General features: G+C 41.5%; 1 protein-coding gene across 4 annotated transcripts in view; it reads left to right on the top strand.

Annotated features, from left to right (window-relative positions):
• Positions 1-1,594: 1,594 nt before the first annotated feature.
• Positions 1,595-12,092, top strand: part of trim9 (tripartite motif containing 9) — a 62,699-nt gene continuing 52,201 nt past the window's right edge. For all 4 annotated transcript variants that reach the window (XM_073039831.1, XM_073039832.1, XM_073039829.1 and 1 more), the window contains exon 1: positions 1,595-2,493. In XM_073039831.1, coding sequence (XP_072895932.1) covers positions 1,597-2,493 — 897 coding nt within the window. In that variant the 5' untranslated portion in view covers positions 1,595-1,596. The remainder of the gene's footprint in view (positions 2,494-12,092) is intronic.

Genomic DNA, 12,092 nt, shown 5'->3' with positions numbered 1-12,092 from the left:
CTCGAGTCCTGGGGCATCTGAAGCATGAATTTGGAATATTTTGATGTTTTGCATGTTATTTTCGAAATGTTGGTGCCTACCACAATTCTGGCTTCCGAAAAAATTCCCGGAAAACATAAAGGTACATTAAAGGTAATGTTATGTTTTCTCCCATTGTTTGTATCACTAGTTACATTAATAGATGGTGGAATAATATAATGTGCATTCAGCTTTCGTCCACTAGATTGCCAAAATAAATTTAGCCTATATTTCTCAAAGGAATCAATCAACAAACTTGTTCAATTTCAACGGAGACTCAGTTTCTCTTCAGAGAACCCATCTACGTTTTTGGGGTGACAATTGAAGTTATCAACATCTGGCTGCTGTGGAGATTTCTTAAACTGTGGACGTATTAAACTATTAAATGCTGAAAAATCTTAATGCCAGGAACACAGCCAAGAACTCACTTGGTCTCACTTCAAGTCTAAAATCAATGAAAAGAATGACCACGTCGTTTCTTCTCATTTCCTCGTTGGCTTATTCCTGGTTGCCTTCTTGGGAATAAGGAGGCCTAATCACGTGAATAAAAAATAATTGAAATTAGCTAAATCACAGAAATTAACCTGGCACTGAAAGAAACATCGACATAATCGGCATTCTAAAATACAACAAAGTATCCTTTAGCAAAATCTCAAAATAAAATTGACTTATTTTCTAAACCCTGTCAATTCTGCCAAAATGTCCATTAATATATTCATACCGAAAGACTTCTCACAGGTCGAAATGCGCCAATTAAGGGTCTCGATGAAAATAAACTTTCATGTAAAACAACGATTGATCATGTCCCTGTTATTTTCCAAGAAGAAACTGTCTTTCAGTAATTCACTTAATTTTATCGGGTTAGAAACACTAAATAAAACGCCTGTGTCGTTCGTGTTTGAAAGAAATAAATTCGATTTTAAAAATTGTTCTGTGTGCAATTGTGATTTCTCAATAATCTGGTTGACCATTTAAATATACTGTGTAAAAGTACCGTGAAAAGCAGACGTGAAGGCTTCAGTTAAATATACCTATAGGGTAACACTAGTCGTTATGAGACAACATTAGTGCCCACATATAAATTTGTACAAAAATATCTATTCTTTGCATTCATCAGTGTTTTGGTCAAATATGATTCACTGCCATTATGCGTGCACAACCTTCATCTACTTGTAAACAATTGAAAATTGAAATTGCGAACAGTTGAAAATTCTGTAAGGGGTTAATAACATGAAAATGTGGGACGTGGAATATTCACTCTTAGCGGGTTTCATGAAACCATGCGCCAAATTGATTATTTATTGTCAACAATATTTAGCGAGGCGACCTCAACAGTGATATTTCCAAGCAAGCCCAGAGCTCTAGTTAAAACTTTTGCACTTTGCTATCTCTCATTTTTGAACCGCGAGATTTTTATGTAATCTATTATTCTCCAACCTTTATATACCGATTGCGGTGCCGCGAGGATGGACAGTCCGAGCTCACCAATGAGCAGGCGAATTTGAATTCCGCCCGGATGGGATGGCCAATCAAAAAGTCGCTGAGTGGCGGTGGGTGGAACAGCAGGTGAAGGGTTTAATGCGAGGCGACTGCAGCGGAGGTAGCTGCCTGCGATCTCTTGTGTGCAGCAGTAAAGCTTTCAATATTGCTGAATTCAGGGACCGGCGCGCTCTGCCGCCGGGTTTGCAATTACCCCCAATGGATGAAATGGAAGAGGAGCTCAAATGTCCGGTGTGCGGCTCTTTTTTCCGAGAGCCCATCATCTTGCCTTGCTCTCACAACCTGTGCCTGGTTTGCGCTCGCAACATCCTGGTCCAGACGCCCGAAGCCGAGTCCCCTCAGAGCCGTGCCTCGGGATCCGACTACGACTACCTGGACCTGGACAAGATGAGCCTGTACAGCGAGGCCGACAGTGGCTACGGCTCGTACGCCGGCTTCGCGAGTGCGCCGACCACTCCTTGCCAGAGGTCACCGAACGGTGTGAGGGTCTTCCCGCCGTCACCGGCCGTGCCTCCCCGCAACTCGTGCATCACCTGCCCGCAGTGCCACCGCAGCCTGATCCTGGACGAGCGGGGCCTCCGCGGCTTTCCCAAGAACCGTGTCCTCGAGGGCATCATTGACCGTTACCAGCAAAGCAGGGCCGTGGCCCTCAAGTGCCAGTTGTGCGAGAAGGCGCCGAAGGAAGCCACCGTCATGTGCGAGCAGTGCGATGTCTTCTACTGCGAGGCTTGTCGCCTGAGGTGCCATCCTCCCCGCGGGCCGCTGGTCAAGCATCGCCTGGTGCCGCCGGCACAAGGCAGGATCTGCAGGAGGCTGAGCCCGCGCAAGATCTCCACCTGCACCGACCATGAGCTGGAGAACCACAGCATGTACTGTGTCAACTGCAAGGCGCCCGTCTGTTACCAGTGTCTGGAAGAGGGCAAGCATGATAGTCATGAAATGAAGCCGCTCGGGGCAATGTGGAAACTTCATAAGGTGAGAATTAGGACGGCAGAAAATTGGGTTACCTCTTGCCTGCTGTCTTAGTTTGGTTCTTCACAACTGACTGACAATGATTCTTCACAGCATTACCCCGCCGCCCTCGTTAGTGTCCTAACGTACTATTGGGGGTGAGCGCCGCAAATCTTGATCCTATAGGAATGGTCACTGGTCCCCCCCCCCCCCCGCACATTTAGGATTGTGCAGTATAACCAGAGATAGTTTTCTTATTTTTCCTCTGTACGGTGCCCTTCCCCAGTAAAGAAAGGGAACAACGCATTCTATTGTTGTGGTGCTCCTTTCACCGAATGGAGTCATGCAGCTGTAGGTTAATTATATATCATTTGCTGCTTCCAAATAATTCTTATTTCAATCGTTTTGCAAAGGTTTACATGATGCTGTTGTTGGCCAGCTTGTGACGGTGGGAGTTACTTTAACAGCGTGAATTTCGAACGGCGTGTCATTCCTTCTTCCATAATGTGCCCAGTTACAAATCCTGCCGTTTCGTAGTGACAGCTATTCAAGTCTTCGAGCTGAGAGCAGCAGCTGCTTTACGCTGCAGGAATCTTCCGTATATTCCGGTTGCAGGGTACTTTAGAAAATTAAAGGAGCGTGATTTCAGTGAATAAAATTGTTTGTACAATTTTGTAGAATAATATACTCGCTGAAAATATATTACACATTTGGAGGTTACTGGAAAAGGAGCTGTCCAGCAAGGAATGCCCCGCACTATGTCCATAATCCTGCTGGTTATTCACGTTCACACGTTCATGTACCCTTTTAAATGCTACGAGCGACTCTGCGTTTACAACCCTTCTGCGCATTGTATTCCAGACCCTTCCAACCTTTGAATGAAAAAACAGCTGCTTCTCATCCCTCCTCCAGGCAATCTTTCAATATTTTTTAAATTGATGCTTCGGGGTTTTGACCTTGTCTACATACAGAGTAATATGTTAAGGTATAAAGGTCTTTCCCATTTACTCAATCCATGTCCATTATGTCTACCTCAAGTCACTCCTAAAAACAATGGCAGCATCTCCAGCCTTTCCTCCTGATTAAAACAAATTCAGCCCTTGTATCTTCTCATAAATCTCGATTGCACTCCCTCAAGTGCAATTACATCTTCCCGATAATGTTTTGCTCAAATTGTAATTTTAATTTGTCTAACAAAAAAAATTGCAAAAGCGCAGCTCCATCTGATTAATGAGTTAACGGGTAGAGCGATACTGGCTGTTTTTAAAAGATGTCATCCTGGCTCCATTGATAGCACACCCACTGGAGCTGGAAAAAGCTGGATCCACAGCCACTGCTGAAGTCGTAAAGACAAAATTCTCCGCGGAGGTTCTGCTGCAGTACTAAGTGGGAATATTAAACAAAGGCTCACCCTGCTCTGTCAGGTGGATATTTTAAAAATCCGCAGCAGAGTTTCAAAGAAAAAAATGGAAACTACTTGTATTGCATACGTAAGTACAGTTAAATCATTTAATGGGAAGGTTTTTAGGGTTTCAATTTTGGCCCTTTCAGAATCCTATTAGTTACCACTTTACAGACACACTATTTTTATCAGGATAAATGCCAGCCCAATACTTATAATTCTGAAGAAAATTAATTAACTGTCTTTATTTTTTGGACAATTACAATTAGCTTTACATTTGTTGGTGGAGTTGAGATGGTGTAGAAAAATCTGCTATTGGTGTTGTTGGATTTGGTTGGCAATAGCAGATTTTCTTATACTCTCTCAGCAAATATTCCACAGTTTTTCCCTGGGTTTTTTTTTTACTAAGATCTCTTAGAGATTCTTTCATGCAACTTAGCAGATGGCCTGTCTTTTGTAGTTGCTGATATTAAAGTGTGTTTGGAGCACAGCAAAGCAAATGTGGTTCTGCTTTCCCAACCCCCGCTACAGCCTATGACCCATATTGTTCACAGCCATCAGCTGTAAGCTAATGAGAAGAGTCTCATTTTCTTCCATTCTTGGCACTTTATGGAGGTTAGTTTAATTCCATTAGTCTCCTGTTACTATTCACTTCATACTATATAGTGTAGGCCATAAAAAATAAGCAGAGTTTGATAAACATTTCTAATATCAGAAAAATATTAATTTTAGTTTCCGTTTTTGGTATTTTTGTTTCACTATTACTTTATATTTAATGTCAGTGTGCCACTGCCTTTTTAAAGTTTGGGGTATAATTTATTGTTGCCATTTACTTCATTGATGATGCTAATTAGAATGAAACTGGCTGCATTTGCATATGGTACAAAAGAAAACTTCAAGCAGTTGTATGCCGCCATTCCTATGAATAGATTTTTTAAGATAGCTACTTCTATTAATCGCTAATTGAATTTTATGCACATTATTGGGACTTCTTATCCATTTTTGGGGCCTTCTTATTCATATTGTTTTACAAAATGGTATTTGTGAATATATAAAAAATTTGTGGATTTATTGCAAATATCAGTGTCGACATTGATAATTTAGTTAGATTTTTCAACACGTTTTTCAGTCATTTGTCTATAAAACAGCCCAATATGAATATTTGCTTAATGTAGGGGCTGAGAGACTTGAGCAATGCCTTTTAAACCTGTTATCACTTTCAAAAGAGGCATATAGAAACTAGTTTAGCACTAAAGCCCAAATTCCAGTAGATATAGAATAGGGCTTCTACTTGACCTAAGGTCTGGATATTCTTCCTTGACTGTAAACTGCGTGGCCACCTAATCTAAATGGAAATGTGTGTCAGGCTGCATAAATACAGTTTTCTGATGTTGAAAGTACATTGGGAGAATGTTGATTAATTTGCTGGAAAACAGTTGCCTTTGTAAGGAGTTATGGTTCTAATGACCTTTGTTTTGCCAGTGGAATAGGGATACACAATATAAGGCAAAGGCATATAGTTGTGGATTAATTTTCTGATAGCCATTTAACCTGTTCATAAATGTCTTTTTTCCCCCACAATATTTTTATTTGCATTTTAATACCACAAAATACAGCTTTTACCTTCCTATACTTTCTTATATTATTCAGAAAATACATAAGTTGCTGTATTAACACAACAAACAAGACAACAACACACAAAAAAAACACAAAAAGTGCTTCTCCTATTTCAACAAGTGGTCATCTATATATAAAAAATGTGTAAAATTTAACAGGTATTTATAATACAATTCAAAAATCAATAAATAAATAATATAAATTTTCTACAAATTTTGGAAGCTGTATTGTCTACAGAAAGTAATACTCTTTTAATCTTCTGTTAAGTCCAAATCCTTGACATAGTTAATGAATGGTCTCCATAGCAAGATGGGTCTTCTTAGCAAAGTACTTTCTCCTTGACATTTGCACCTTATTCAACACTAACTTGAATCAGATTCAGATTACATATGTGGTCATACAACAGATGCATGTGATGCATCTAGTGTGGTAGTATCGTATCACTCTCACTTTCCGCTTCCACAGCTGGCTAGCAGTCTTGCGAAAAGGAGAGCTGAATGTGTGAGTCTTTCATAGCCTTTCCAACAGCAAGCCTCATGTAGTACCTCCTTGCTGGCAACACACGGAACCTGAACTCCTTTCAGACTCGGGCTGAACAGATCCCCACCTATGGGTAAATAGCCCCTCTGTCTTGTGAGCAGCCTCGGGAGAGACGAATGCTACGAGAGTAAACCCCGACAGCAAATCTGGAATGGAGCTCCTAAGGCGGCTGGATATCATTGAGCATCCTTCCTGCAGCTCCTGTAGCCAAGCTAGTGCCAAACGTATTGCTTATAAGCTTTCCTTTGGACTACACTGGTGAGGCCGAGGTGGGGGGGGGGGGGGGGGCGGGTCTTGATGACTGGGCATCTCAGGATCTCCAGACCTTCCAGCCAGGCTTGTGATGATGATCATCACCCATTGTCCTTTGAGACAGACAGATGCCAACCACCACACAACAAAATCTGCCAATCTTGGTCCAGAAAACAGCTGAAAAACACACTCTGTATGTATATCTATTTGAAGATTGGAAGCTTAAGCTGCCATCGAAAGTTGACGATTGATGTTTTACTGATCATTCCTTTTTTTAAAAAACTCATTTAATATCTCACCTGGGCAGGGGTTCCCAGCCATTTTTTCTACCATGAAAGTATAGGGAAAGGAGTTACAATGCTTTTCCTTCCTTTTTCCCCTCTTTCTAACCACCTCATCCAATCTTAAGATCAATTCAGGGAGAAAGCATCCAGTGACTTGTGAAAGTATTCTGTCCCCAGTTCACATGAATGAGTATTACAACCAGGGACTTCAATCAATTTAACTGAGAATTTTTATTTGTGAATCACATACTCCTTTATTCACATTAGAGCTGAAAAAAGAGGAACAATTGTAAAGCATGAACAACTAAAGATTCAAAAAACTGAAATGTCAGCAGTTCAAAAGTATTCATCCACCTTTGGTCAGTATTCAGTTGAACCATCTCTTGAAGCTATTATAGCCACTGGTATTTTTGGTTAAGTCTATTAGCTTTGCACAATGCGATGGAGCACGATTTCCCCATTCCTCCTGGCAAAATTGCTCAAGCTATGCCAGGGTAGTTGAGGAGAAGTGCTAGTTAGCAGTCTGAGGTCTTGCCAGAGATGTTTGATCGGTTTAAAGTCAAGATTCTGACTGCGCTATTCAAGGACATCAATTTTCTTCATTCCAATCCACTCCATGATTGCTCTGGCAGTGTAGTCTGGGTTATTGTCCTGCTGAAAGACAAACTTTCTGCCCAGCTTAAGCTTTCTAGCAGAGGCTAGCAGGTTTTTATGTAGTATTTCTCTGTATTCAGAAGCATTAATCTTTCCATCAATCCTGACCAGATTTCCAGTTGCTGCTGCTGAAAAGCATCCCCTTAACAAGATGCTACTTCCACAATGTTTTACAGTAGGGATGTACTACCTAACTGATGCGCAGCATTATATTTACGCCACACATACCACTTAGTGTTCAGGTCAAAAAATTCCACTCTAGTCTCATCTGACCTGAAGACCTTCTTCCACATCTTTACTGTATCTTCTAAGTGACGCCTTGCAATGTCTTTACAAGCTTTTTTTAGTGGTATGTGAGAAGACATTTATTTGCTTTCTGTTTTGACATGTAACTTCCCCCATCAGGGCTCTTCCTTCAACCTTTGGTAGTCAATCTTTTAGAAGGTCACCTAAAGAAAATAGTTTTGCTTGATCCTTAACAGGGTTTAATTTGAAATTTAGTAAGACGAACATTTGGTCAGAACTCCTGTACCTAGATATGTACGAGAAACATAATACTATAATGGTTTATGGATGTTCCATAAAATTATTGTAACCATTTCCTTTGAATGTTAAAATAAATAAGTTATATGATGGGTCTTATACTTAGTTAACTTTGAAAAATGTTCATGCATAAGAAAATGAAAAGTAATTCATAAACGCAAACACGAGAAAATTTGCAGATGCTGGAAGTTCAAGCAACACGCACAAAGTGCTGGTGGAATGCAGCAGGCCAGGCAGAATCTATAGGAAGAAGTACAGTCGCCATTTCGGGCCGAGACCCTTCGTCAGGACTAACTGAAAGAAGAGATAGTAAGAGATTTGAAAGTGACTGTACTTCTTCCTATAGATGCTGCCTGGCCTACTGCGTTCCACCAGCATTTTGTGTGAAGTAATTCATAAAGGCCAGTAATGGAAAGAGCATTTTATTGAGGACAAAATGAAGAATCATGGTGAGTCTCAAGATATAACGTGTAAATTGCTGTCATATACTGGAGCAATCTGAAAATTTGCCAGAATTCTGTAATAACTTGTTTCATATTTCCAGTTTTGTGAATATTAATGTTGTAATTGTCTGCTTCTTTACGGGGATTCCAGTGGTATGATTGTGTAGTATTTACTGTAACACTGTTACAGCACCAGTGACCTGGCTTCAATTCAGCTGCTGTCTGTAAGGAGCTGTGCTTCCTCCCCATGATCGGTTTCTTTCCTCCAGGTGCTCTGGTTTCTTCCCACAATACAAATACATGCAGGTTAATTGGTCTCATTGCATGTAATTGGGCAGTATGGGTTCACTGGGTCAGAAGGGGACCTGTTACTGTGCTGTATCTCTAAATTAATTTTTTTTTTAAATCCAGTTTGTAACTGTTTGATAAGTAGCATTCTAATTCTGTTTTCAGTTGTTATCTTGACATTGAGAGCTGGAGCAACCACTTTTGGCTGGAGGGAGGGGGCTATTTTCAATAATTTCTCCTTGGGCTCCTCCCACTTCCTTCAAACAAAAGGGGTACCCATGGGCAATCGCATGGGTCCCTGTTTGTCAGCCATGTGGAGCAGTCTATGTTCCAAGCCTACACTGGTGACTGTCCCACACTTTTCCTACACTACATTGATGATTGTAATGGTGCTGCTTCCTGAACCCATGCTGAACTTGTCAACTTCATCCACTTTGCCTTCAACTTCCACCTGCACTCTGCCCTCAAATTCACCTGTTCTTTTATCGACACCTCCCTTCTCACTGTCTGTACCTCTGGAGACAGCTTATCTACTGATGTCTATTACAAATCCACGGACTCTCACATCTACCTAGACTACACCTTGTCCCACCCTACTACTTGTAAAAATGCCATCTCACTTTCTCAATTCCTACATCTGCACCGCATCTGCTCTCAGGATGAGGCTTTTCATTCTGGAGCAAAGGAGATGTCCTCCTTTCTTAAAAAAAAGGGGCTTCCCTTCCTCCACCATCAGCGCTGCTCTCGACTGCAACTCTTCCATTTCACGCACATCTTCTCCTAACCCGTCCTCCTGCCATCCCACTAGGGATAGGGTTCCTCTTATTCTAACCTACCACCCCACCAGCCTCAGCATCCAGCACATAATTCTCCAAAACTTCCGCCACTTCCTACGGGATCCCACCACCAAGCACATCTTTCCCTCCCCCCCTCCCCCACTTTCTGCCTTCTGCAGGGATCGCTCCCTACACAACTCCCTTGTCCATTTGCCCCTCCCCACTGATCTCCCTCCTGCCACTTATCCTTACAAGCAGAGCAAGTGCTGCACCTGCCCCTACACCTCCTCCCTCACCATCATCCAGGGCTCTAAACAGTCCTTCCAGGTGAGGTGACACTTCACCTGTGAGTCTGTTGGGGTCATTTACTGTGTTCAGTGCTCCTGGTGAGGCCTCCTGTGCATCAGTGTGACCTGACATAGATTGGGAGACCACTTGGTCAAGCATCTACACTCCATTTGCCAGAACAAACGGCATCTCCCCGTGGCCACCCATTTTAATACCACTTCCCATTCCCATTCCAATACGTCCACCCATAGCCTCCTCCACTGTCATGATGAGGCCACACCTTGGAAGAACAACACCTTATATTCCATTTGGATAGCCACCAACCTGATGGCATGAACATCAATTTCTCAAACTTCTGGTAATGCCCACCAAACCCCACCCCCCTCTTCCTTCATCTCCCATCCCCTTTTCACTCTCTCACCTCTTCTCACCAATTAACTTTCACCTATCACCTGGTGGTTCTCTCTCCCCTCACCCACTCACCATTTAAATATACTCCTCAGCTTTTATTCCCCAGTCCTGCCGAAGGGTTTTGGCCCGAAACATCAACTGTATTTTTATTCCATAGATGCTGCCTGGCCAGCTGAGTTCCTCCAGCATTTTGTGTGTGTTGCTCAGATTACTAGCATCTGCAGATTTTCTCTTGTTAGGGCTATTTTCCCATTGGAATAAAAGACCGCTGGCTGAAATTTTTGCAGACACCTTTTTGCCTGCAATATGCTGCTACACAAAGGCTGCTGAGCATGAAAAGTGACAGCGAATAATGGTGTCACTTGAGCAAGGCTTTGATTGCTCAACAGATTCAGACAGTGAGTATCATGGTTTCAGTTTAGTTCTTAGATCTGCAGGTTTCACAAAATCAGGTGGTTATGTCATAGTTGACTTTGGCACCTGTCAGCTAGTTTATGGAAAAGTGGTCAGTGTTCTGAATCTCATTTGTCAATCTACATCACATTTCTGAAAAGTACATGAATCCATCTCAATTTTCCTTTTATTGCACGATTTATTTTTGTACCTTATATAGATTTTTGTCTTTGCACTGTACTGCTGCTGCAAAACAACAATTTTCACATTAAAAACACAAGATTCTGCAGATGCTGGGAATCTTGAGCAACACACACAAAATGCTGGAGAAACTCCAGGTCAGGCATCACCAATAGCGGTGAATAAACCATTGACATTACAGGCAGAGACCTGTCATCAAGGCTGGAAAGGAAGGGGAAATAATAAGAAGGTGGAGGGGGAGGGGAGGACCACAAGCTGGCAGGTGATAGATGAAACAAGGTTGGGGAAAAGAGGTGAAATAAGAAGCCGGGAGGTGATAGGCACAAGAGATAGAGCTGAAGAAGAATGTCATATGTTGGTATTATTCTTATTTCTGGGAATATCAAAAGAATGTATGTTCAACCTTCAGTCCACAGTGAATAAGGTGGTATTTTCCACACAGCTTAGCCATAGGTGTGGAAGTATAGTAGCTTCAAGGCAGAAAAATATTGGAGTTGGAGTATGTGAAACTATATTTTAATAATGAGTCTGTTTCTTGAGTTGAGTAGATGGATTTTAAAAACAACACGAATTTCAGAAATCATTTGTAGCAGTATATATATAGTTCAGAAATGGTGAACTATTGGCCATATTGTGAGATTTCGTGATCCCCAATTTCATTTTAAAATAGCAGGGTTCTTATTTCTTGCATTTACAGTAAAACTAGGACTTGATATCCAAGTGTTGTGGTTCACATCTATTAGAGGAAAACGCTCCAGGATTAAGATCATCTGTGAGTTTGTGTCTTTATAAGTTTAGTGGAATTTTGCCAACCAGTATATCAGAGACTCTGATTTATAGCCACTTCACAGCAATGGGATTAGGAATAGCCACACAGGGCTCCCATCTGCAGATAGGCCTGTGATCTTCTCATATGGGTGCACTGGCAAGAGTTAAGTCATGGATAAATTGGGGAGATCGAACCTGGGATCAATGGGAACAGTGACCTTAAGTAGTTTTGATGTTAAGGACTTCAAGATTGAAGAGTTAAAATTTTTAAGAAGAGGTCTTTTGAACAAGGAAATTGAATATCTGGTCCTGTAGTAAGGAAGGAAGGCAAATGCAATGTTAACATTCATTTCAAGAGGGCTGGAATATAAAAATGAGGTTGTAATGCTGAGACTTTACAGGCATTGGTCAAAACACATCTGGAATATTGTAAACAGTTTTGTGTCCCATATGTAATTTTAAAAAAATGATGTGCTGCCATTGGAGAGGGTCCAGAGGAAGTTCACAAGAATGATCCCAGAAATGAAGGGTTAATGATCCCAGGAAGGGTTAATGTATGGAGACAGTTTGATGGTTCTGGACCTGTACTTGCTGGAGTTAAGAAAAACTTGGGAGGGGGGGTGTTGTCTCATTGAAATCTATTGAATATTAAAAGACCTAGATAGAATGGATGTGGTGTAGTTGTTTCCAATAGTGGGAGAGTCTAAGACAGAGGACACAGCCTGAGAATAGAATTACACTTCTTTAGAACAGAGATGAGGAG

This window comes from Hemitrygon akajei, chromosome 3 (assembly GCF_048418815.1).
Source record: "Hemitrygon akajei chromosome 3, sHemAka1.3, whole genome shotgun sequence".
NCBI lineage: Eukaryota > Metazoa > Chordata > Chondrichthyes > Myliobatiformes > Dasyatidae > Hemitrygon > Hemitrygon akajei.
Note: the sequence above shows the minus strand (reverse complement) of the source record. Positions and strands in the feature narration are given on the sequence as shown.